This window comes from Podarcis vaucheri (genome assembly GCF_965113315.1).
Source record: "Podarcis vaucheri genome assembly, chromosome: 18".
NCBI lineage: Eukaryota > Metazoa > Chordata > Lepidosauria > Squamata > Lacertidae > Podarcis > Podarcis vaucheri.
This window is the reverse complement of record NC_138756.1, coordinates 3,514,306-3,540,758: the sequence shown is the minus strand read 5'-3', so window position 1 is coordinate 3,540,758 and position 26,453 is coordinate 3,514,306. Positions and strand designations below refer to the sequence as shown.

At 52.7% G+C, this 26,453-nt stretch overlaps 1 protein-coding gene across 2 annotated transcripts; it reads left to right on the top strand.

Moving 5' to 3' along the window:
- Window positions 1-19: 19 nt before the first annotated feature.
- ANKLE1 (ankyrin repeat and LEM domain containing 1) lies at window positions 20-26,188 on the top strand. 2 transcript variants are annotated; one of them, XM_082206253.1, is made up of 9 exons: window positions 20-667; window positions 4,752-4,904; window positions 6,616-6,721; window positions 16,777-16,885; window positions 17,101-19,872; window positions 21,299-21,461; window positions 22,401-22,572; window positions 24,950-25,079; window positions 26,004-26,188. In XM_082206253.1, exons 1-9 carry the CDS (start codon window positions 555-557, stop codon window positions 26,174-26,176), a joined length of 3,891 nt encoding a protein of 1,296 aa, XP_082062379.1. In that variant the 5' UTR covers window positions 20-554; the 3' UTR covers window positions 26,177-26,188. The 2 variants fall into 2 exon arrangements, with proteins under 2 accessions (XP_082062379.1, XP_082062380.1); XM_082206254.1 differs by having other exon boundaries at window positions 4,730-4,904; window positions 21,299-21,463; window positions 22,403-22,572.
- The last annotated feature ends 265 nt before the right edge of the window (window positions 26,189-26,453 follow it).

Genomic DNA, 26,453 nt, shown 5'->3' with positions numbered 1-26,453 from the left:
CCTCCCAAAATAAGCCGGAATTCTTGTCTGCGGACAAAAGTACCGAGTCTTCTATGTCTTTCTTAGGCTAAATGGGGGAAGCGGACAAATAGCTAACGGCACCGTCAATCAAGTGACGTAAACATCAACTCCAGACAAATCAACAGGGCGGGCGGGGAAAGGAAAGGGGGCAGGGAGCTCATGCCCCTTTCCAGCCTATCCACACAGAGGATTCTCTATTCCCCCGCCTACCAGTCCCTCCTCGTTCCTCTTTTTACTGGGCAACCGGGCAGTCAGTCATTGCGACGACAAGCCAATGAGAAACCCAGGAAGGCCTTGAGAGGGAAGCTTCAAACTTTAAAAGCAAGATGGCGGCGGGGGCGGCGTTGCTGCCGCGACAGCGGCTGTGAGGGAGCCGCGGCGGGCGCGCAGCCCTCGGCCGCGGCTGCGCGGGCGGCTCTTCGGCTGCGTCTCGAGGCGACCCCGCCGGGCCGAGATTCCGCCGCCGGCCGCGCGGGAATGGAAGTAGCCGCTGCCTCCTGTGGGAAATCTGCGCATGTGCGGGAGGAGTGAGCATGCGCGGATGCGCCTCCTCGGCCCCTCGGCCGCCCTCTAGTGGCGGAATGGAACCAGGCTCTCTGCCGCTCTCGGTCCGGCTGCGCGAGGCTCTGTCGGGCGGAGAGTGCAAGTAAGCGCATGTGTGAATGCACCTGTTCACGTGTACACGTGAATTTCTCTAGCGGCTTCTCCCTCTTTTCTTCGTTTGTTCCTTTCTGGCTTTGCAGAAGCTTTCTTATTTAAACAAAAACTACCCCTGAAATTATTATTATTATTATTATTATTATTATTATTATTATTATTACCACCAATGCTTTTCTTCTAGAAAAAAGGTGCCAGAACCCTAGAGAACCCCCCGAAAAAAAAGCACCGATTATTACAAAACGTGAATCTCTCCAACAGGTTTTGGGGGCTTCTTGGCTTGCAGATCTTAATTCCTGAGTCCAGGTCACAGGCTCACCCTATTCACACCTTCAATGTGCCCTTAAGGCAGGATTTGTGAGCACAGAGACAACGGGGAGGTTTTTTCATTGCCTCCCTCCTTGCAGAGAAACATGTGGTCAGTTTGGGAGAGTCAAAATGGTTTCAGGACTGCCTTCCTGTACTGTTTCGGACATGTGGTTTATGTATTTCTGTTCGTGTTTGCCTTGTACATTCAATTTACATATTTGAGACCTTAAATGCTTATAACATTTATTCCTGTTATCCCCTTCAAATGAACTCTTTTCCTGCTGATCATTTGCAACGGTGAGTTTTTCCTTGCGGACATGTTTGGGCGTGCACTGAGAAACGAGGATGGCTCTTCACGGCTGAGGGTGTGCCTGTCTTTAATAGGTAAAGGTAAAGGGACCACTGACCATTAGGTCCAGTCGTGGCCGACTCTGGGGTTGCGGCACTCATCTCGCTTTACTGGCCGAGGGAGCCGGCGTACAGCTTCCGGGTCATGTGGCCAGCATGACTAAGCCGCTTCTGGCGAACCAGAGCAGCGCACGGAAACGGCGTTTATCATCCCGCCAGAGTGGTACCTATTTATCTACTTGCACTTTGACGTGCTTTCGAACTGCTAGGTTGGCAGGAGCAGGGACAGAGCAATGGGAGCTCACCCCGTCGCGGGGATTTGAACCGCCGACCTTCGGATCGGCAAGTCCTAGGCTCTGTGCTTTAACCCATAGCGCCACCCGCGTCCCAGTCCTGCCTTTAATACAACAGGGCAGAAAGATGCCCTGCTTGAATCTTTAGGCGCGAGAGAACCAAGCTGCTGGGGGAGGAGTTGTGGAATCTAAATTTATGAAGCCATCTAAGATGCGTTTGACGGGCTGGTGGTGGACTTCTGTCCAAGTGGAGTCGAACGATCCACTTGCTTTTGCATTGTGCCTTGCAGATCTGGCACTGAGTCGGGGTCTGGGTGACTTCTTAAGATCCCTTCCGACTCTAGGATTCCACGAAGGCCCCTTGAATGGCACATAATAATAAAGGCAGACTCTAATAATGTTACGGGGGTGAGGGCACATCTTTAAAGTTGTTAAATGTTACAGTTATTATGCATAAATGTATCCATTCGGCTTGACAGCTCAGGGAAGTCACCTAGCTTTAACAATCATATAAAATCAGTTTCCTCCATTTCAACGCTATTTTGCCATTGGAAGAATGACTCTTTTCCTTTCCACCTCCCCAAGCCTGAGGGGTGACAATTGCTGAGCTGATTGTTGGCCAAGGAAAGCCTAATCCCATCCCCAGACTTGCCTAGGGGTCCAGACATGCAAAGGAAGTTCTCTTGTACTTTGGGTGGTGGGACTTCAGAGGTGTTTGCCTATGCTCATCTTATACCTGGGTCTTGCCCTGAGATGTCTGCTGATGCTAATCTTGTACCAAGGACTTGTCTGGACATGTTTGCCAAGGTTAAACTACAGTGGTGCCCCGCAAGACGAATGCCTTGCAAGACGGAAAACTCGCTAGACGAAAGAGTTTTCCGTTTTGGAGGTGCTTCGCAAAACGAATTTCCTATGGGCTTGCTTCGCAAGACAACAATGTCTTGCGAGTTCCTGCTGGTTCTTCCCCCCCCCTTTTTTTCTAAGCCGCTAAGCCGCTTATCAGCTGATCCGATCAGCAGATAAGCCACTAAAAGCCGCTAATAGCGCTAATCCGCCAATGGGCTTGCTTCGCAAGACGAAAAAACCGCTAGACGAAGAGAATCACAGAACGGATTCTTTTCGTCTTGCGAGGCACCACTGTAGTGTAACCCCTTGTCTACCCTTCCCCTTTTGTGACATGTCGGTGATGTAGCAATGATGCCATACGAACTCTATTCTGGGATATGGTGGAAAACTTTTAAAAGTCCTTGTCACCCCATCCACGGGGTTCAAAATTCCTCTTTGAACCTGTTGTGCAATAAACTTTGGCCTACAGCTATTTGCTCCGGTTGGTGGCTGGACTCCTTCCTTTATTCCGCAGGGACCTGCGGGCTCTGCCCGACCAGTTGGGTGACTGAGCAGCCTCACACCTGGATTTTTCCGTAACAAATAATATTTATTTATTTATTAATTTATTTATTTATTTACGGCCCATCTGGCTGGGTTGCCCCAGCCACTCTGGGCGTCTCCCAACAAAAAATATTTAAAATGCAATGCAACATGATGTTCCTTAGACCATTGGCCCGTCTGTGTTCAGCATTGTCTTCCCTGGTTGGCACCAGACTCACATCAGAGCCAGTCTGAGGCCCCCGTGGGGAACCCCCAGAGGCAAAGTTCTGTGGGGCTTCGGGTAGCAGAGCATCTCCAACCCTTACCTGGAGAGCCTGGAATCGTACCTGGGACTTCATGGGCACAAAGCCACTGACCACAAATTGGACCAACCTTCTTTCAAAACCATCAGAGTCGCTGGCCGTTGCAGAAGGGAGTTCCGCAGTTTAACTCTGCGCTGTCCTTCCTTTATACGTGTCCTGACCAGGGCCTTGCAGAGCCAGGCAGAGGCCCGGGCCAGGTAGATAATGTGCCCCCCTTTTTTTATCCCCTTTATCCTGGGGATAACTGAAGTCTTATAAATAAGTAAGTATATAAATAATTTTCACAAAAGTTACGCTGACAAATAATTTTATTTCAAGGCTCGAACCGTATCAGCATATAAAGACAAAATGGAAAATATAGATATACAATAGTGCTTTTTAAAAAATACATAGGGGAAAGGATTATTTTAAGTATTTACATGCTTTCCTAGCTTTCTTTTCTGTGAATTCTTGAATTACGCAGGAAAAATCAAGCAACTTCGCCTTATCGTGGTTTGTGTTTCATTGTTAACCATTTAGGCATTCTTGAGCCATTGTTGATCGATTGTGAATATGCTGGCCCCCTTTGGAATCGGAGGCCCGGCCAAGTGGCCCATATACCCCCCCCCCTCTGTCTAGGCCTGGTCCTAGAATCCTAGAATCCTAGAGTTGGAAGAGACCCCAAGGGCCATCGAGTCCAACCCCCTGCCAAGCAGGAAACACCATCAGAGCACTCCTGACATAGGGTTGTCAAGCCTCTGCTTAAAGACCTCCAAAGGAGGAGACTCCACCACACTCCTTGGCAGCAAATTCCACTGTCAAACAGCTCTTACTGTCAGGAAGTTCTTCCTAATGTTTAGGTGGAATCTTCTTTCTTGTAGTTTGGATCCATTGCTCCGTGTCCGCTTCTCCGGAGCAGCAGAAAACAACCTTTCTCCCTCCTCTATGTGACATCCTTTTATCTATTTGAACATGGCTATCATATCAGCCCTTAACCTCCTCTTCTCCAGGCTAAACGTGCCCAGCTCCCTTAGCCGTTCCTCATAAGGCATCGTTTCCAGGCCTTTGACCATTTTGGTTGCCCTCCTCTGGACACGTTCCAGTTTGTCAGTGTCCTTCTTGAACTGTGGTGCCCAGAATTGTGGTCCTGACTCTTCCAACATTCTGCGTTCCAGTGTTACGAGAGAGGGAGAGAAACTTCCCTCTGTCTGCTTTCTCCATGCCTTACACAATTTCTTTCTGAAATAGGGTCTGTTTACACGTATTTACAACCCTGAATCACCATGCATAATTTCACAAACATCTTTTGTGTTCTCACTTGCCTTTTTCTCTCTAAACTAAAATGTCCCGAATGCTGCTAGCTTTCCTTGCTCGCTCCGTCCCTTTGTCCATTTTGCTTGCTCTTTTCCCCCTTGGAATTTTATCTCTTAGTTGCTGTTTCCTTGCTTCCCAGGATGGTCGAAGCCCTTCTCCAGCAGGGAGCGGACCCCAACTTGGTTCTGCCCGAGGGGATTGCCGGCATCCACCTTGCCGCCGGCATGGAGCAGGAGAGTGGGATCCGGTGCCTTGCCCTCATCCTCCGGTACGGCGGAGACCCCAATATCAGGTATTCTGCAGGGTCCTTCTGCTACATCCATGGGGAAATGAGCTCTGAACCCACCAGCGAGCATCTAGTGTGAGCAAACGTATTTGGCATCAGATTACTTGCATAACCCTGCAGCGTTTCTCCGGTGAAAATAGGGACATCCTATTTAATAATAATAAATAAATAAATTTACTATCTATACCCACCCATCTGACTGGGTTGGCCCAGGAATTCTGGGCAGCTTCCAACATACAGTGAACGCTCAGGTTGCAAACGTGATTCGCGCGGGAGGCACGTTCGCAACCCGCAGCGCCACGTCTGCGCACACGCGGGTTGCGATTCGGCACTTCTGCGTCATGCGCAAAGCGCTATTTAGCGCTTCTGCACATGTGTGAGCACCGGAACTAACCCGTTCCGGTACTTCTGGGTTTCGGCCCGCCCATATCCTGAAAATGTACAACATGAAGCATCTGTAACCCGAGGTATGACTGTATATAATAAGATAAAACTTTAAACATTACCCAAAAAAAAAAAATCCCTATACGTGGCTGCCTTCAGATGTCTTCTAAAGATTATATAGTTACTTTTTTCTTAGACATCTGATGGGAGGGCATTCCAGAGGGCAGGCACCATCACCTGGTTCCCTATAACCTCACTTCTCACAGGGTGGAAACTGCCAGAAGGCCCTCGGAGCTGGACCTCCGTGTCTGGGCTGAGCGATGGGGGTGGAGAATCGGCTTCAGGCATACTGGGCCAAGGCCATTTAGGGCATTAAAAGTCAACACCGACGCTTTGAATGGCACTTAGAAACGTACGTTATATGGTCCCGGTGGCCACTCCCAGTCACCAGTCTAGCTGCCGCATTCTGAATTAATTGCAGTTTCCGGGTCACCTTCAAAGGTAGCCCCACAGAGAGCACATGGCAGTAGTCCAAGCGGGAGATAACCAGAGCATGCACCACTCTGGCAAGACCACGCAGGCAGGGAGGGTCTCAGCCAGTGTACCCGATGGAGCTGGTAGACAGCTGCCCTGGACACAGATTTGACCTTCACATCCAGTGGTCAATAATAATAATAATAATAATTTATTATTTATACCCCTCCCATCTGCCTGGGCTTCCCCAGCCACTCTGGTGAACGGCTTCCAACACAATATTAAAATACAGTAATGCATCAAACATTAAACGCTTCCCTAAACAGGGCTGCCTTCAGATGTCTCCGAAAAGTCTGGTAGTTGTTTATCTCTTTGACATCTGGTGGAAGGGCGTTCCACAGGGCAGGCGCCACCACCGAGAAGGCCCTCTGCCTGGTTCCCTGTAACCTCACTTCCCGCAGGGAGAGAACCTCCAGAAGGCCCTCGGCGCTGGACCTCTGTGTCCAGGCAGAACGATGGGGGTGGAGACGCTCCTTCAGGTGTAATGGACCGAGGCCGTTTAGGTCTGACCTCAAGTTATAAAATTTTAACGTCAAGAACCATGCAGATCCAGAGACCTGCTTTACTTTAAAGGGAAAGATCATAGCTCAGTGACAGAACATGCACACCTTGCATGAATCTCTCGGTGGGGGCTGAGGGGGCTGGGAAGGAGAGCTGCTGCCAGTACTAAGCTGGGTGCTTGGCTGCCCGTTGATCCCGACAACAGGCCATTGCAATAAATCGGGACTCTTGACGCCCTTCAGGCCTTGGGCACCTAACGTTGCGCAAGGTGCAATCCCAGGTTTTGCTTGTGATTCAGGTCCGTGGACGGTCTCACCCCCTTGCATGTGGCAGCCGCCTGGGGGTGCTACACGTGCCTAAAGCTCTTGCTGATGGAAGGAGGAGACCCCCACCTGAAAGACCAGGTAAGCCAGAGAGTTCCTGCCATTGTGTGTGTGTGTGTGTGTGTACCACTCGATATACGATATACAATATCTTTATTGTCATTGTCCCATACAGAACAATGAAATTGAAAAACTACATAAAACCCCTAAAAACTCTGAAACCCCATTTTAAAATACACTATACTATACTAAAAAATATCGGGACGCGGGTGGCGCTGTGGGCTAAAGCCTCAGCGCCTAGGGCTTGCCGATCGAAAGGTCGGCGGTTCGAATCCCCGCGGCGGGGTGCGCTCCCGCTGCTCGGTCCCAGCGCCTGCCCACCTAGCAGTTCGAAAGCACCCCCGGGGGCAAGTAGATAAATAGGTACCGCTTACCAGCGGCGTTCCGTGTGCGGCTCTGGCTCGCCAGAGCAGCGTTGTCACGCTGGCCACGTGACCCGGAAGTGTCTTCGGACAGCGCTGGCCCCCGGCCTCTTGAGTGAGATGGGCGCACAACCCCAGAGTCTGGCAAGACTGGCCCGTTCGGGCAGGGGTACCTTTACCTTTACCTTTATACTAAAAAATACGCTATACTAAAAAACACACTATACTATAGAGACCCCTTATGCTGCTTTTAGAACCAGAATTGCATTTGGGTAGAAACTGTTTCTCAGGCGGCTAGTCCTGGCCTTTATAACCCTGTACCTTCTCCAGAAGGCAGAAGCTGAAAGAGATCATTTCCGGGGTGCGCACTATCCTGCGCTATCTCTGCCGCTTTCTTATGGCACCCGGCAGCATAGATTTGATCCAAGGTGGGAAGAGTGCACCCAATTATTCTCTCCGCAGTGTTTACAACCCTGGATAGCAGGGATAACTCCTCTGTTGGCACTGACCTCTGACACGAAAGCCCGCCTCATGCAACCCTGGCACGGTCCTTTGCGTGCTGACTCAGAAGCAGGGTGGATTTGATCTAAATCAAATCGATTTAAAGCACGATTTAAATCACTAGTCAGTAAGACTTGATTTAAATCATATTTCTTTTACAGAAAGACTCATTCTTGCTGGTATAATCTTCATATTTACAACCAGATGAAGCTTTCGTTTTTGGAATAATACATTTTCAGAGTACAGTCATACCTTGGTTTTCAAACAGCTTAGTTCTCAAACGTTTTGGCTCCCGAACGCCACATATCTGGAAGTGAGTGTTCCGGTTTGCGAACTATTTTTGGAAGCCGAACGTCCGATGGGGCTTCTGCAGCTTCCGATTGGTGATCAGAAGCCGCGCTTTGGGTTTCCGAACATTTTCCAGAACGGATTCCGTTCGACTTCCAAGGTACAACTGTAGTTTTTACAGTTATATCAAAAAATTCTGATAGGGTTACACTATTAGAAATACACAGACAGCTAATTATGAAATTATTGTGAGGTTTGATAAGAACTGTTTATATTTTGAGAACTTTTCTGCTGTACTTTATTGGAAGGAGAAAAATAATCATTTCCTTAATAACAATTTAAACTATTTAACTAAAACAATAGCATTATAGCATATGTATCTATGTTTGTTAACTGATGTGGTTAAACAAATTTTTAAAAAAACAACCTTAGACTGAGTTTTAGCACACATGAAAAACTTAAAACAAATCCTTATTTCTTGATGAATAACCTTTGGACTATATGTTACGGAAAAGGATAAGTTACACTATAACTCCCCATTACACTATAATGTAACTTAAATGGAAAACTATCTTTAGAAAGATTTTACTTCCAAAAGCATTTTGTTTTAAAAATCCAATTTAAATTTTGGAAAAAAAAATCCGATTTTTTTAATTTTATTTTTTCAATCATTGATTTTTATCCACCCTGCTCAGAAGTAAAGGTTGTTCACCCATTTTGTAGCCTTTTCGCTATCTGCCTCATATTTGTATTGAAGGCTCTTGTTTTTCTAAAAGTAAAAAGAAAGAAAGAAGTAAAATCACATCAGGTTCAAGCAGACCTGCCCCCAAGCAAGTGTTTGTGGGGTTCCAGTCCTTGTTCGTAGGCAGCCATGCTTCTGAATACCAGTTCCTGGAACTGCAGGAAAGGAGAGTTCCTGTTGAGCTCGGACTCTGCTTGCTGGATTCCCTTTGAGGCATCTGCTTGGGCTCTGTGGTAAAACGGGATGCTGTCTGGGCCCCCTTTGACCCGATCCAGCAGCCGTGCTCTTTTTAAGTTCTTCCAGTCATAGCCTAGGACCCTCGTACCTACGGGACCGCCTCTCCCTGTCTGCCCCACGGAGGACCTTAAGGTCCACAAATGACAACACTTTGGAGGTCCCAAGTCGAAAGATTGGTCTCACCTAGAGCCCAGGGCCTTTTCAGTAGTGGCCCCGACTTGGTGGAACGCTCTGTCCCAAGAGACCAGGGCCCTGCGGGACTCGACATCTTTCTGCAGGGCCTGCAAGACAGAGCTGTTCCGCCTGGCCTTTGGTTTGGACTCAGCCTGACCCTTATGTTTCCCTCCCCTTATGGTCTTGATCTATGGGATACCGTATTTTTCGCCCTATAGGACGCACTTTTCCCCCTCCAAAAATGAAGGGGAAATCTGGGTGCGTCCTATGGGGCGAATGCAGGCTTTCGCTGAAGCCTGGAGAACCGACCCCTCTCGCTCTCCAGGTTTCAGGAAGCTCTGCGCAACCCTCGGGAGACCGGCTCCGAGGGTTGCGCAGAGCTGCCTGCAGTCCCCGGCTCAGCGCAGCTCTGCGCGGCCACCGGGAGCGGGGCGCTAAGTCCCGCCCCGCTCCCGATGGCGGTGCAGAGCTGCCTGCAGTCCCGGGATCAGTGCACTTCTCCCCATCGCCAGCCCCACAAGCTCGGGGGACAGCGGGGAGGCAGAGCGTGCCTTCCCACTGTTCCCCGACCTGGTTCTTCCAGCCCCGCACCTGGGGGGGAAATAAATTTTTTTTTCTTTATTTCCCCCCCAAAAAACTAGGTACGTCCTATGGGCCGGAGCGTCCCATGGGGCGCAAAATACGGTACTTTTAAAATGAGGCTCCATTTTAAATTGCATTTTAACCTGTATTTTAAATGGTTTTTTATTATTATTATTTTATTATTAATTGAAATTTTGTTGATGTTAGCCGGCCTGAGCCTGGCTCTGGCCGGGGAGGGCGGGGTATAAATAACATTATTATTATTATTATTATTATTATTATTATTATTATTATTATTATTATTACAAAGATAGAGTAGACCCACTGACTTCACAAGAAACCATTCCAGGGAGAACTGAAGCACTGGCGGTTGACGAGTTGAAGCTGCTGTCAGAGCTGCTGCCAGGTCCCAGCTCACATAGGACCACGCCACACAGCGTCCACTTTAAAAGAGTCTTTATTGAGTTACAGGTTTCATTTCCGAACTGCAGCGTGCAGCTCTACACCTTCTGCTCTAGGTCGGCGAAGACCCGTCTGAGTCCCCGCCTCTTGCACACCAGCTTAATACCCTAGCCTTGCTCCACCTCCTTCGCCTCTCCCTACGTCTCTGGGTCCTTCTGCCCCCCTGGGCCTCCTCCCTTCTACTCTCCTCTGACGCTGACCCCCCTGATCCTTCTGCCTCCTTGCGGCGGGCTTTAGGACCTGGCTCACTCTCCGGGCTGCTTACTGCTCCAGCTTCCGCTGCATTTGAACTTGGCGCGCGCGCCCAACTCTCTACTTTCCTCTTAACCGTTGCCTCGCTCTCTGAGGAGGGCGTGACCACCCCTGACTCGTGCCCTCCCTCCTGCTGACAGCCTCCGGAACCCGATGCCTGGCTACCTTCCTCCCTGCTGCTCTCAGTCTTGAGCGTGGGTCCCGACTTCCAGCTGCTGCCGCCCTCAGTTATGAGCGTGGGTCCCGACTTCCAGCTGCTGCTCTCTGAATCTCCTCTGTTCCCTTCCTCCTGGGGTGTCCCCCCGGATCCCCCCCTTGCTCTGCTCACTGGGGCTCCCTTTTGGGAGTCCTCTGACTCACTGCTTAGGCTTGGAGATCTCGGGTCGTCATCATCACTCATTCTCCCTTCGGCTTCCTCCCCCTCGCTCTCTGTTTCCACCCTTCTCTGCGTCTCTGCTTCTGAACCCCTGACATCCATCCCCCCCTCGAAGCCCCCCCTTCCCCCCTCCCCGCTGTCAGGTGTGGGTGCTGGGCGCTCCATCATCATGGGAGGGAATGCTGGATACAGGTCGCTCCCCGTGGGTGGCCGCCAACTGAAGACCTCCGAGTCTTCCCCCTCGCGGTCGTCGACGTTGACTTGTTGCTCTTCCATCTCTGTACCGCCGTGCTCGAACCCGAGGTCCTCCCCGAACACGTCCATGTCAGTCTCTGCGTCGGTCGCTCGACCTGGCATCTCCAGCCACTTCCTGCGCCATCGCTCCTCTGGTCGATCGTCCCACCAATACGAGTTGCCTGATGCCGAACCTGCCGGTGAACCTTCTGGGGAACGGGTGCTCCGTGCGGGTTCCCCTTCTGAGTCGAATCCATGGAACGTGCTGGAAGAAAGTGCGGGTGTGAACAACCAGTCGTCGAAGAAGCTCGCTGGCATGGGTTTGTGTGGGAAGAGGGCATGAAACTCGTCCTTGAGCAGGGGTTCCTCCAAAGCGTAGTCTGGTACCCAGCTATTGGCGCTGGCCCGGGTGCCCTCTCTGGCTAAGAGGTATTCGACTCCCTCTTCCCCCCATCTGGAGTCCAAAATTTCCGTGACCTCGTTGATGTGGTCCTGGTGCTTCACCTCCCGCGTCTCCGTCCGTTCCCGGAGCGGACTTGGCGCCGTCCCTGGCTCCTGGAACCTGTGAGGTGCCTTGTAGGGAGTGAGCACCGACCTGTGGAACACCGGATGCATTCTGGAACCCTCCGGCAGCGCCAGTCGGAAGGCTACCGGGTTGATCTGCGCTTCGACTTGGTACGGACCGATCTGCTTGTGCCCCAACTTCTTCTTGGCAAGCGACCTGGTCGGCACTGCGTGGGCTGCCAACCAGACCCAGTCTCCCACTTGGATCACTTCGCCAACCCGCCTGTGCTTGTCAGCTTGCACCTTGTAGGCGTGCTTAGCTAGCTCCAGCTGCCGTCTGAGTTGATCGTGGACCGCCTGCAGCTCTGACGCGAACGCGTCCGCCGTCTGTGGTTCTCCTTCCCCCACTCTCTCCAGTCCCGGGAAGGTTCTGGGATTCCTCCCATTGTTGGCAAAGAACGGCGTCACTCCTGTGGACACGTGCTTCGTGTTGTTGTAAGCGAACTCGGCTAGCGGCAGGTAATCCACCCACGTCGCAGGCTGTTGATTGGCATAGCATCTCAGGTACTGCTGCATGATGGCATTGACCCTCTCTGCTTGCCCGTTGGTCTGCGGGTGTCTTGCTGATGCCAGATTGACCTTGACATTTAGAAAACCCATCAGCTTCTGCCAGAAAGACGAGATGAACTGGCGTCCGCGGTCGGACAGGATAGACCGTGGCAGGCCATGCACTTTGAACACGTGATCTATGAACAGTTTGGCGGTTTGTTCCGCCGTGGCCACCTTCGCACACGGAATGAAATGTGCCATCTTGGTGAACAAGTCCACCACCACTAGCACAGCTGTCTTGCCTCTCGAGTTGGGTAAATCCGTCACAAAGTCCAGGGCCACCCTCTCCCACGGTTCAAACGGTGTTTGCAGCGGTTCTAACAGTCCCGCCGGTGGTCTGTGTACCGGCTTGGCCCTCTGGCAGGTGTCGCACCTCGCGACGTAGTCCGCGACCTCTCCTCTCAGCCTGGGCCACCAGAAGTCTCTCGCGACTAATTCCATCGTTTTCTCTGTGCCAAAGTGACCGGCCGTGGGTGCGTCGTGCAACTGTTGCAGTACCTTGGCGCGAAGGTCGTCTCCTGGTACATAGACAGCCCCTTTGCGTAGGAGCAAGCCGTCCCGCACCTGGAACTCGTCCGTGGTAGCCGTGCCTCTGAGCAGTTCCGCCATCTTGTCTTGCGCGAATGAGTCGTCCCGCAATGCACGTCGCACCGCATCCAGGTCTACTGTAGCTGAGGCACACGCCCACGCCGTCGGTGCGAAGATGTGCATGGCCGCCGCTGGCGTCACCTCTTCTCGGTATTGCGGTTTTCGGGACAGTGCATCCGCCATGATGTTGGTGTCGCCTGGGACGTACTCTATTCGGAAATTGAAGTCAGCAAAGAACTCCGCCCAACGTATCTGCCTCTGGTTCAGGAACTGAGCCGTGCGCCAGTGCTCCAGATTCTTGTGGTCCGTGCAGACCTGCACCGTGTGCTTGGCGCCGATTAGGAAGTGCCTCCACGCCTTGAAAGCTGCATGAATGGCCAGCAACTCCCTGTCCCAGATGGTGTAGTTCTGCTCCGACTTGCTGAGCTTTCTGGAGTAGAACGCTCCCGGCCGCCACACCCCCTGCGGGTCTCGCTGCATCAGGACAGCTCCCACGGCTCTGTCTGACGCGTCTGTCTCTACCCTCAACGGTTTACTGGGGTCGATATGCAGCAGTTGCTTCTCCGATGCGAAGAGATGCTTGAGCGCTTGAAAGGACTGTTCCGCCTGCTCCGTCCAGATGAATTTCTTTTTTTTGGAGCTGAGCGTGTCCGTAATTGCTGCCGTCTGCATCGCGAACCCCTTGATAAACTTGCGATAGAAGTTGGCGAAGCCGACAAACCGCTGGACCTCCTTCCGGTTGCGCGGGCTTTTCCAATCCAATACCGCACGAACCTTGGTGCTGTCCATGGCTATCCCCTTGTCCGACAACTTGTATCCCAGGAAATCCACCTCCGTCGTGTCGAACTGGCACTTCTCCAGCTTGGCGTACAGTCTATGTTGTTGCAACCTGCTGAGCACCTCCCTCACGTCTCGGTCGTGAGCTTGCTGCGAGTCAGAGAAAATCAGGATGTCATCCAGGAAGCAGACGCATGTCTTGTAGAGGAGTCCCTCCAACACGTGATGCATAAAAGCTTGAAAACAGTGAGAGCCATTTTGTAATCCAAAGGGCATAACTCTGTATTCGTAGGTGCCCAGCGGTGTGAACATGGCCGTCTTCCACTCATCGCCCTCCCGCATGCGGATGAGATTGTACGCCCCTCGCAGGTCCAACTTGGTGAACACGCGTCCCTTGCGCACTGTCGCGAGGAGGTCGTCAATCCTGGGCATGGGGTAGTCAGACGGTTTGGTCATCTGGTTCAAAAGGCGGTAGTCCACAACTAGTCTTTTTTGGGGCGTGTCTTTCTTTTTCACGAAGAAAACGGGACTGCCCCCCACTGCCTTGGACTCTCTGATGAAGCCACGCTCCAGATTATGCTCGATGAACTGTTTGAGTTCCTGCATTTCATCTTCAGACATGGAGTATAGCCGCCCCTTCGGCAGCGTCGCCCCCGGTAGGAGGTCAATCTTGCAGTCATATGGCCGGTGAGGGGGTAGCTTGTCCGCCTCCTTCTCGCAGAAGACCTCCAAAAAGCTCGCGTATTTGTGGGGGACCGCTTGCAACGTTCCCAACTGCAGTTGTGATTCCTCCTCCTCTCCCTCCCGTCGGGGCAGGATGCAGTGTTCTGCGCAATAAGAGGAGCCGAAGATCAGTTGTCTCTGGTACCAAGCCAGTGTCGGACTGTGCCTGTCCAGCCAACTCATGCCCAACACAATGGGCGTGTCCGACAGTTGGGTGACATTAAAACTGATGACTTCCCTGTGGTTGCCAAGGCGCATCACCATCGGTGGCGTCTGCTTCACCACCTGCCCCCCTAGCAACTCTCTGCCATCCACTGTGACGACTTGCAGGGGCAGAGTGGCAGGCAATAGCTGTATAGCGTGCTGCTCCACAAAGCTCTGCGCTATAAAGTCTGCGTTGCTTCCAGAATCCACAGAAAGCGGCACTTCGATAGTGACGCCGTCGGGTAGCTGGAGAGATGCTGTGAGCTGCACTACTGGTTTGGGTGGGAGGGGATCCGTGGGTTGCAAGATTGCTGGGGACTGCTTCACAGATGCGTCTGGCTGGGCCCCAGTGCCTCCGTCTCCAGCCAGACATCGTCGTTTCCCTGCTGTGGTTCTCCTTGCTGCGTTGCTGCAGTCACCATTGCTGAGGCTGCAGTGTGCTTGTGGAGCCTCCGGGGACACTCCTTCGCCAAATGGCCTGGATCCTCGCAGATGTAACACTTCCTGTTCCCTCTAGGAGGCTTCGCTTTCACTGCTGCCGGTGCTAGGGCTCTGGCTGCTGACTGAGCCCTTGCACCTCCAACCTCCATCGGTTCCCCTCCCCCTCCTGGCGGAGGTGTGGATTGCGCACGCGCTGCTTCCCTCGGAACGAAAGAGAAACTTCTCGCTGCTTCGCGCCCTCCACGTCCTTCATCTCTGCACCATGGACGTTCTTCCAGCCTCACCCCCACAGTCAGCGCCCTTTGGACCACCTCCTGCGTGCTTCGGGGCCTCTCCCCCCTTGCAATTTCATCCTTAACCGCTGAACTTAGACCCTCCCAGAAGAGGTCTCTGACAGGGGGCGAATCCCGATCCCATTCTAAAGCACTGACCCGCGCAAAAAATCGGGCGTGATACTGCCGGACGCTCGCCCTCCCTTGTTTTAGTCCATGAATCTCCCGTCTGGCAAGATCCACATCAATAGTAGACAAAAAACACGCATCCATCGCTTTGATAAAGGCATCTGCATTCTGAAGCGCCGGATCTTTATCCCTCCACAAATTGCGCAGCCAGGCTTTGGCATCCCCATGCAAATGGGACAATATGAACCCCACCTTCTCTTCCTCATCTCTAAAGTCTTTTGCCAGCAGTTGCAGTGCGCACATTACGTCTGCTCTAAAATTAGGGTACTGTTGCAAAGTCCCATCGAAGTGAGCCACAAGCCCTCCTGCTCTCCGTGCCAATCCCACGCCCTCCGGTCTGGGTCCCGGTTGCCCTTGCTTAACAAGCATTTCAAACCTGGCGTGTAGGTCTCTGTAGGCGGCTGTAATCTCCTCCTCCCGTTTCTTGGAAGCCAATACCTCTGAGGACAACTGGTTCACTGCCTCTTGCAGCGCGGAGATCCTCTGTTCTTCCGTCATCTTGCTAACCTTTGTGAGCTCGCTTACAGACACCCCTCTTCCTCCCCTAGCGGCTTCTGCTCCCGCTGCGAGGTTTCAGGTTTCTGAAGCTTTGAAGAGACGGGTCTTACTGTCAGAGCTGCTGCCAGGTCCCAGCTCACATAGGACCACGCCACACAGCGTCCACTTTAAAAGAGTCTTTATTGAGTTACAGGTTTCATTTCCGAACTGCAGCGTGCAGCTCTACACCTTCTGCTCTAGGTCGGCGAAGACCCGTCTGAGTCCCCGCCTCTTGCACACCAGCTTAATACCCTAGCCTTGCTCCACCTCCTTCGCCTCTCCCTACGTCTCTGGGTCCTTCTGCCCCCCTGGGCCTCCTCCCTTCTACTCTCCTCTGACGCTGACCCCCCTGATCCTTCTGCCTCCTTGCGGCGGGCTTTAGGACCTGGCTCACTCTCCGGGCTGCTTACTGCTCCAGCTTCCGCTGCATTTGAACTTGGCGCGCGCGCCCAACTCTCTACTTTCCTCTTAACCGTTGCCTCGCTCTCTGAGGAGGGCGTGACCACCCCTGACTCGTGCCCTCCCTCCTGCTGACAGCCTCCGGAACCCGATGCCTGGCTACCTTCCTCCCTGCTGCTCTCAGTCTTGAGCGTGGGTCCCGACTTCCAGCTGCTGCCGCCCTCAGTTATGAGCGTGGGTCCCGACTTCCAGCTGCTGCTCTCTGAATCTCCTCTGTTCCCTTCCTCCTGGGGTGTCCCCCCGGATCCCCCCCTTGCTCTGCTCACTGGGGCTCCCTTTTGGGAGTCCTCTGACTCACTGCTTAGGCTTGGAGATCTCGGGTCGTCATCATCACTCATTCTCCCTTCGGCTTCCTCCCCCTCGCTCTCTGTTTCCACCCTTCTCTGCGTCTCTGCTTCTGAACCCCTGACAGCTGCGAAATTCTTTCTTGGTTACCTGGCCCATGTTAATTGGAATAAGGAGGGGCAAGGAAGGGAACTTGGATGGAGAGAACCAGCAAGCCAGATTAGCTGGGGGGGGGGGAGGCCCAGCTCCTTGGTCCTCTAACCTCTTCTTTCTCCCAGGACGGGAACACTGCCATCGACCTGGCTTTGGAGGAAGGGAACGAGATGTGCCTCCGTATCTTGCAAGGGTTCCTGGACGAGGCTGCAGAGGGGCAGCTCCACTGGATGAGTAAGTAGGGAGAAGCAATCAAGCTCCCCGCCCCCCCATGCAATGTTATCTTCGCATCCTATCCCCCAATTTCAAACTTTACATTCTCATTTGTTTGCTATACCGTAACAGCTGCAGAATGCCAGCAACTCCTGTTTTATATGACTTCCCTAATTTCAGAGGCTCCAGTTAAATAATCCTAGCCTCATTTGTCCCTCTCTTTCTTTTTTATACAGGCTACCGAAGAGAAGAAAGCTTCCTCACCACCGTGACTGAAGACACCTTGAACCCTGGGCGCTCCTTGAGACTTTACGACGCTTGCCCCATCCTCTCGGGCGGAAGCTTGCGGCCTCCTCCGGATGAGAGCCTTCAGCATGCGAAGCCACCCACCTTCCTTTCTCGCCCTCCGAAGAGCCAAGATAAAACTTGTTCCTTTGAGGACAGGATCGCTTCTTCGTTCCTAACGGAGTGTTCTTTGGCTTCCAGCACTTTGTCCGATCAGGGAGACCTCTGTGCTCAGCCGGCAGCCTCAGCCAGCTTGGGCAGCGTGCTTGGGCAGCCAGCCCCCGGTCCCTTGGCAACACGGGGTTTTCACATCGGAGGACCCGAGCCCCTCAAAGCAGATCTTGGCACAACCCAAACTCTTTGCGTCCAGAGCACTACAGCTAAGGGGTCCCCTTTGCCTCCAGCCCCAGACAGCACATTTTCCCCTTCCACTTTAATCGACCGCAAGCTGAGAGCGAGCCTTGAAATACAAAACGCTAACAGATCCCGGGAGATCCCCAGGCCCTCTCCCACCCATGCAGTTGTGTCCGAATGTGAAGCAGATCCCGTTGCCAGCATGCAGGATCCCAACGCCACCTTCAGCCTCTCCCACTATGGCAGCTTCCTAGACCCAGACCTTGTGGTGAGAGCCACGGGCCACGAAGGGCTGGACGTCACCTCGCCCGATCACGCCTACCTGTTCACCCGGGAGAACGCTGCAGCCGCCTCGGACCTGGAAAAGACGGTCGTGGTCAATGTGGAGTTCCTGCCGAGCGGCTGTGGGGATCTGGTTGGAGGCGCCGAACGAGCCGAATCATTTAGTGCAAGCTCAAGCAGTGGCCAGTATGCCTCATGCGACAGCGAATGTTACGCAAGCACTACGGAAGCACTCCGCTGCAGCGAGGCTCAGAACCAGGAGGGAAGGGAGGGCAGCTTCACCTGTTCCACGTGCAGCTCCCACAACACTGGGAGCAACAGTTTAATGTCAGAATTGTCCTTAGGCCTGTCTTCCAGAGGACCTGTAAGCAGCTCCAGAGAGCCGGTTGAGGCATTGAGCGAGAGGAATTCTCCTGCTAGGTCTGACCGCCTGAGACATTTGTGTGACAGAACTGGTTGCAAGGGGGCTTATTCCAACACATGCGCTGGGAGGCAACCTTTGGACCTGGTCTGCTTTGGGAAGGACGAACGGCCCAAGAACGGCGGGCAGCCAGGTTTCTCCCAAACGTCCCAGTTTCTTACAAAATGCCCTTTGCAGAAGTGGGGAAACCAAGGCACGAAGTCTCCGCCATTGAGGGAAACGCAGAAGCCAAGGATTTCTGGAGCAGAGAACGAGCATCTTTCGGAAATTTCCTCTCCCATCGTTGGGAGAGTTGGTACCTGGGAACAGCAAGGCAAACTAAAAGGCAGTGGGTCGCCTGAAGCTCGGGAAAGGTTGAGTACAGAGGAAAGGAGAGGATTTCACTCCACGAGCACCAAGGATGTGGAGGAGCACTTGTGGACTGCAGAAACGGTGGTCATACAGAAGGCATCTGAAGAGACGTCTTCCCCGGGGAATGAGAGCCCTGTCCCTCCTGGGATGGTCTGGGATGCGGCTGAAACAATGGCCGTCCCTCACCAAACTCCCCCAAGCACCAGGGAAGACGAGCCTGCCGGCTTGGAGGCCAAGCTGAGGTCAATGATGCTGGCGACCAGGGTCTGCCATTCCCCGCTGCTCCAGCCCCACCAAAGCCCCCGGCACGTTACACCCCGAACCAAAAGCCGCATGATGGCGTCGGCCGCGCACAATGCCAGCTCTTCCTCCTCCCTCTTCGACGAGACCCTGGAGGTGCCACAGCGTCCCAGGCGGAGGAGAAACCCCGGAGGGCACGTTCTGGCCTCCGGCGATAAGCAGGATCGATCCGCTGGCCCAAGGAACAGCGCCCTGCCTGGTGCGGCTGGAGGCAAGAACGGTGAACTCGATGACACCTTATTAATAGGGGCTGGTCTCAGCAGCTGTGAGCCAGGCAGCTGCTCAGGGTCCCTCCCTTCAGGCTGCCGTCTCATCAGCCCGGATACACCAGGAAGTTCTGGGAGAGATGTTTGCAGAGGATGTGACCGTTCTGACACCAAATGTGGCAGCGACCGTGCGACAGCTTCAGGGGAAGAGCTTCCCTTGAAGGAGGAGAAGCTGCCACCAGGGAATGGTGCCCAAGAAAGCCTGGATGCTGTGCTGCCTCGGGGTGAACCTGAGCGGCTAAGTGCCAGGCGTGGTAGGACCAAGAGGCAGGCCAATCGCTCGCGAGTGAGCTTCAGCCGGCTGCCTGCACCGAGAGTGTCCACCTGCCCGTCCGGACGGATGAGTCCCATTGCCCAAGATGTCCAGCTGTCGCCCGGTGGCCGGCCCGTGAACCAGAGCGCCACTGAGCCCGTGGAATACCTTTACGAGGACGAAGGGCACGCCCTCGTGGAGCGCCACGTCCCTTGCACGGACGACTCCGTGGCCAACACCACCAGCTCCGAAGACACCGTCATCTACGACTGGCGGGCATACACCGGTCAAGCGGCCGGGCCGGCAGATGTGGGCAGCAGCTCTCCACCAGCTGCCTCTGAGCTGAGTCACCTCTCAGACGAAGCGCTAGTCCGGCAGCTTCGAGACTTCGGCGTCAACCCGGGTCCTGTAACGGGACTCACCAGGAAAATTTACCTGCAGCTACTTGAGAAGCTGATGAGCGACCCGAAGACCAAGGCCCGGAAGGGCTCTGCAGGTGAGTGGCTGCTTTGCCTGGGGGTAGGGGAGGGCCTCAGCCCATTGATGGAGGCCGCCTTTGCATGCATAAGGTCCCGGGTTCAACCCCTCCGGGGCATAGCTGTCAACGTTTCCCTTTTTTTAAGGGAAATTCCCTTATTCCGAATAGGATTCCTCGCAAGAAAAGGGGAAAGTTGACAGCTATGCTCCAGGGTCATCTCCAGAAAGGGCATCCCCATGTGCTGCTTTGCCTTTAACTGACATGCCTTTAAAGTTGTGGGAGGGAGGTTTACATATGGTTTACATATCTCCTTTGCTGATTCTAATTTGTAGGCTAAGGGGCTGAGAGCTCCTGTTAAAAATAATAATATTAATACACGAATCCCCACCACCACGCACACTTACACCTGTTCTGATCTAGGGCTGGGCGATACCTGGTTTTCAACATCGCAATATATCACCAGCTAAACATCGTGAAATGTTGATACAGTGGTACCTTTGGTTGCGAACAGGATCCATTCCGGAGCCCCATTCGCAACATGAGCAGAACGCAACCTGCGTCTGTGCGGGTCACGATTCGCTGTTTCTGTGCATGCATGTGACGTCATTTTGAGCATCTGCACATGCGTGAGCGGCGAAACCTGGAAGTAACCTTTTCCGGTACTTCCGGTTCACCGTGTGACACAACCTGAAAAGATTTAACCCGAGGTATGACTGTATATCGGTGGCGCTGTGGGTAAAAGCCTCAGCGCCTAGGGCTTGCCGATCGAAAGGTCGGCGGTTCGAATCCCTGCGGCGGGGTGCGCTCCCGTCGTTCGGTCCCAGCGCCTGCCAACCTAGCAGTTCGAAAGCACCCCCGGGTGCAAGTAGATAAATAGGGACTGCTTACAAGCGGGAAGGTAAACGGCGTTTCCGTGTGCGGCTCTGGTTCGCCAGAGCAGCGATGTCACGCTGGCCACGTGACCCGGAAGTGTCTTCGGACAGCGCTGGCCCCCGGCCTCTTGAGTGAGATGGGCGCACAACCCTAGAGTCTGGCAAGACTGGCCCGTACGGGCAGGGGTACCTTTACCTTTACTATGACTGTATATCACAACATCTGACATAAGAATGGAGCTGTGTAGAGGCACGGGCTGGCTTCACAGTTTTCCCCACATTGTGATTTTTGCATAACACACAGACACACACACGATTCGTGATATATTGCCAGGTCCAAAATTATGAAACCGATATCACGACGTGGACTTCAAACCAGTTCAGGATGATATATCAATCAGCCCTATTCTGCTCGTGCACGAGATAACAAAGTCTCTCCCCTGTGATCATATATTGAGATAATATTCCATCCTTCTTTTATTGTTGTGTGTCGTGTGCATCTCTCCACCATGTGTTAACAAACTTCTCTGTTTTGGTGGGGGTGGCGTTGTCTCTTCTTCACTTGCCTCTAGGCTACAGCCCAGAATTGTCTTCTGCCCTGGACACTTACCAGATCCCAGATGGCCAGGAGGACGAGATGGCTTTGGCCAGGCAGTTCGACCAGCCGGACAAGAGCCGCAAGTGGAGAGAGGGTCTTCTCAAGTCCAGCTTCAACTACCTGCTCCTGGATCCCAGGTGTGGAAGCTTTTCCCCGATTCTGCCGTCTCAGGGGGGGAAAGGAGGCAATTCCTACCTTTTCAGACTCAGCTGAGAGTTGGGCAAAGATTGAGGGTGTAGTTTGACAGCGTGCAGTCTTCTCCACGGAACAGAACCCTCAGGGTGTTGCCAGGCCTTTCTGGCCATGCGAGGAAAGGGTTTGGGGCCTCTCCCCTTGCCTCTGTCCCATGGCCTCACAGCCCCATCTGATCACCAGCTCAAATGGAGAAGAGCTTGTCAGCTGGTAGAGCACAAGTCTCTTAAAGGCCTGGAAACGATGCCTTATGAGGAACTGCTAAGGGAGCTGGGCATGTTTAGCCTGGAGAAGAGGAGGTTAAGGGGTGATATGATAGCCATGTTCAAATATATAAAAGGATGTCACCTAGAGGAGGGAGAAAGGTTGTTTTCTGCTGCTCCAGAGAAGCGGACACGGAGCAATGGATCCAAACTACAAGAAAGAAGATTCCACCTAAACATTAGGAAGAACTTCCTGACAGTAAGAGCTGTTTGACAGTGGGATTTGCTGCCAAGGAGTGTGGTGGAGTCTCCTGCTTTGGAGGTCTTTAAGCAGAGGCTTGACAACCATATGTCAGGAGTTCTCTGATGGGGTTTCCTGCTTGGCAGGGGGTTGGACTCGATGGCCCTTGGGGTCTCTTCCAACTCTAGGATTCTATGAACTTCAGGGTTGTGGGTTCGAGCATTGCAGGGGTTGGACTAGATTAGGGTTTCCCAAACTTGGGTCCCCAGCTGTTTTCGGACTACAACTCCCATCATCCCTAGCTTGCAGGAACACCCTTCCTGGGCTGAGGGCGGCTAACAACAGATGGAGCTGGTAGACAGCCGGTTGTTGGTCCATCGCTGCCTCCTGTGGCGGAGAGTTCTGCCAGTTAACTCTGCCCTTCTGCCTGTGCCCGACAGAGTGACCCAGAACCTGCCCTTCCGCAGCCAGTACATCAGCCGGGCCGAGTGTTTCCGGACATTCATCAGCGCCATCTTCTACGTGGGCAAGGGGAAGCGCTCCCGGCCGTACTGCCACCTCTACGAAGCCTTGACGCACTACCAGCAGAGCCGGAGGAAGGAAGGCAGACAGGTGCAGGCAGCGCAAAGCTCGGGGTGGTGCCCCGCTCTCTTCTCTGGCCCTCCCTTGCTTTGAGGCAAATGCTGGGAGGGGGGAGGCTGGAGTCAAGCGAGCGCTTGGCTTGTATGCTTACCTGGGAATAAGTCCTACTGAGCCTAAATGACTTCTTTAAGCTGATAAATAACGCCAGTGGAGTCACAGTAAGGGGCTCCCTGCTTGCTGTTATACAGTGGTGCCCCGCAAGACGAATGCCTCGCAAGACGGAAAACTCGCTAGACGAAAGAGTTTTCCGTTTTGGAGGTGCTTCGCAAAACGAATCTCCTATGGGCTTGCTTCGCAAGACGACAATGTCTTGCGAGTTCCTGCTGGTTTTTTTCCCTTTCCCCCCCTTTTTCTAAGCTGCTAAGCCGCTTATCAGCTGATCCGATCAGCAGATAAGCCGCTAATAGCGCTAATCCGCTAATCCATCAATGGGCTTGCTTCGCAAGACAAAAAAACCGCTAGACGAAGAGAATCACAGAACGGATTCTTTTCGTCTTGCGAGGCACCACTGTACAGTCTGCCCTGAGAGTATTGTATGAGTTGGAGAGTTGGATATTTGCGGTCTTTTCTTTTTTTGTAGCAAAATACAACATGTATAAGGAACAGTAATATAACAATACAGTGGTACCTCAGGTTACATACACTTCAGGTTACAGACTCCGCTAACCCAGAAATAGTGCTTCAGGTTAAGAGCTTTGCTTCAGGATGAGAACAGAAATCGTGCTCCGGTGGCGTGGCGGCAGCAGGAAGCCCTATTAGCTAAAGTGGTGCTTCAGGTTAAGAACAGTCCTTCAGAACTAAGTTCTTAACCCGAGGTACCACTGTATCACTATTCCCAGAAGTATGTTTATAGTTTTCGCTAACTATCAATACAGTTCTAGTTACGGGTAGGTAGCCATGTTGGTCTGCCATAGTCGAAATATTTTTTTTTAAAAATCCTTCCAGTAGCACCTTAAAGGTCAAGGGACCCCTGACCATTAGGTCCAGTCATGGCCCACTCTGGGGTTGCGGCGTTCATTTCGCTTTATTGGCCAAGGGAGCCAGCGTACAGCTTCCGGGTCATGTGGCCAGCATGACTAAGCCGCTTCTGGCGAACCAGAGCAGCGCACGGAAACGCCATTTACCTTCCTGCCAGAGCAGTACCTATTTATCTACTTGCACTTTGCAGTGCTTTTGAACTGCTAGGTTGGCAGGAGCAGGGACCGAGCAACGGGAGCTCACCCCGTCGCAGGGATTCGAACCGCCGACCTTCTGATTGGCAAGTCCTAGGCTCTGTGGTTTAACCCACAGCGCCACCCACGTCCCATAGTAGCACCTTAGAGACCAACTAAGTTTGTTATTGGTATGAGCTTTCGTGTGCAGGCACACTTCTTCTATCAATACAGTCTTGCCCAATTTGCTACGTCTGGCAACCGCTTCCAAGGCCTGGGCGCAGGAGGCGATGGTGCCCAAGCTGAGGCCAGGAGCTGGGGGACAACAGCAGACCCAGCCCGGGCACCCTCTCCCCGCCAGGCAGTGGCACCCAAGTCCCCTCTATTTTTTTTAAAAAAAGATATTTATTGAAGTTTTACAAATTATATCAGACAAAACAGTACACACAAACACAAACAAAAAAAGAACAAGTATAATTTCAAAACCTTATTTTCTTAAAACTTGCTTCACCATCCTCCTCATACCTCCCCTTTCTGCATTCCCATTTCAAATATTTAGTTCAGCAAATCCTCACCCTTAATTTTATCTAATTGTCAACCTTTCTTTTCTTTTAACTTAATCTTTACAGCTGTACTCCATTTGATTTTTAAAGCCACCTCATTCTAGCACACACTGATTTTGCAATGTTTCTTAAGATAGTTCTTAAATTTCTTCCAATCTTCTTCCGCCGTCTCTTTTCCCTGGTCTCGGATTCTGCCAGTCATTTCTGCCAATCCCATGTAGTCAATCACCTTCATCTGCCATTCTTCCAAGGTGGGTAGGTCTTGTGTCTTCCAATACTTTACGATGAGTATTCTTGCTGCTGTTGTACCAAGTCCCCTCTATGGCTCAAAGGGAGCCAGGCCTAGGCAGGTGGATGGGTGGTTGGGTGCCTCAAGTGGAAGAGGAGGCTGGGGCAGCTCAGGCCCAGTCCATTTTACCCCCCACTCGCATTTGGGAGGAGCAAAGGGGTCCAAGACCCTTTGGCACCTATGAAACCGTGTTGGGCTGCCATCTTCCTGCCTGGCAGCTGTTTTTTCAGAAGCGTCTGGATGAGTCAGGCCCTTTTTGGCAGAGGTGGGCATCCTGTCTTGAAACAGACCTGAAAGCAAACACTTGTTTTCTGCCGCTAACCCGCTCCCTTCCTTTCCTCCAGGCCTGCTCCAAAGTCCAGCATATCCTGGAAATCTGGGGCAGCGGGCAGGGGGTCATCTCCATGCATTGCTTCCAGAACGTCATTCCGGTGGAAGCCTACACGAGAGAAGCCTGCATGGTGGATGCCATCGGTAAGGCGCATGCCAGACGGGGCTAAGGCTGAAGGGCAGGCTCCGTCCCAGGATAGCGCAGTTGGTAGAGCGTGAGCCTCTTAAATTCAGGGTCGTGGGTTTGATCCCCATATTGGGGGGTGTGCCCTTTTAAAATGTGTCAGGGAAGGGGGGATTATTGTGTTGTTGTTATAACAACACTTTGGAGATCACAAGTCGCAAGGTGGTTAGACTGGTCGCAACTAGGGCCAGGGCCTTTTCAGTACTGGCCCCGACTTGGTGGAACGCTCTGTCCCAAGAGACCAGGGCCCTGCGGGACTTGACATCTTTCCACAGGGCCTGCAAGACAGAGCTGTTCCGCCTGGCCTTTGGTTTCGACTCAGTCTGACCCTTATGGTTCCCTCCCCTTACGGGCTTGATTTATTGGCTACTTTAAAATGAGGCTGCATTTTAAATTGCATTTTAACCTGTATTTTAAATTGGTTCCCCCCCCCCCATTATGTTTTTATTGTAATTTTACTGGTGTTAGCTGTCCTGAGCCTGACTCTGGCCGGGGAGGGCGGGGTATAAATAATAAAATTATTATTATTATTATAATTAATTTATTATTGTTGTTTTTATTTTGATTATGCATTTTGTATTTTATGTTGTGATTTTCCATCTTGTGAACCGCCCTGAGACCTGTGGGAATAGGGCGGTTTAATTACTAAATAAATAAATAAGAAAGAGAGATGATAGCTCATAGCTCCATAGGGTGAAGCAGCACTTCCTGGAAGCGGTCATCCGAATAGGACTGGGACCACCACATTGCTACCCCCCGCCCAGTCCTAATTCAGACATCTGTTCCGGGGGGGGGGCGGGATATACCGTGGTCAGTGGTATCGAAAGCCACTGGGAGATCTAGGGAAATCAACCGGCTCACGCTCCCCCTGTGTCTTCTTCCAGGGCTGAAGATGCTGACCAATCAGAAGAAAGGGAATTACTACGGCATCGTGGCGGGCTGGCCTATGAGGCGGAGGCGCTGCCTGGGCACCCACCTCCTTCACAGAGCCATGCAGATCTTCCTGGCAGAGGGGGAGCGGCAGCTGCGCCCCGCGGACATCCGCACAGGCCAGTGACAGCTGCCTGGCTCGTGGACCCAGCACGATGCCCGTGGCCTGGTCAAGGCAGTCGTCACATCATGCCCAAGGACTTCCTCCACCTCAGCCCTCCAGATGTTTTTGGCCTACAACTCCCATGATCCCTAGCTAGCAGGACCAGTGGTGATGGGAGTTGTAGTCTCAAAACATCTGGAGGGCCGAGGTTGAGGATGCCTGGGCTAGGACTTGCCCTTGTTGGCTCTCCGCCCCCCTTTGGCTTGGCTTGGAGTTGGGAGTTCGCGGGGAATGCGGAACT

What these genes read in the sequence shown, in the direction of transcription:
- ANKLE1 (XM_082206253.1), top strand. Translation starts at nt 555, where the DNA reads ATGCGCGGATGCGCCTCCTCGGCCCCTCGGCCGCCCTCTAGTGGCGGA. An exon ending in CTGTCGGGCGGAGAGTGCAA is followed by an intron (nt 668 to 4,751) that starts GTAAGCGCATGT and finishes CTTGCTTCCCAG; the next exon opens with GATGGTCGAAGCCCTTCTCC. An exon ending in TACCTGCTCCTGGATCCCAG is followed by an intron (nt 21,462 to 22,400) that starts GTGTGGAAGCTT and finishes TGTGCCCGACAG; the next exon opens with AGTGACCCAGAACCTGCCCT.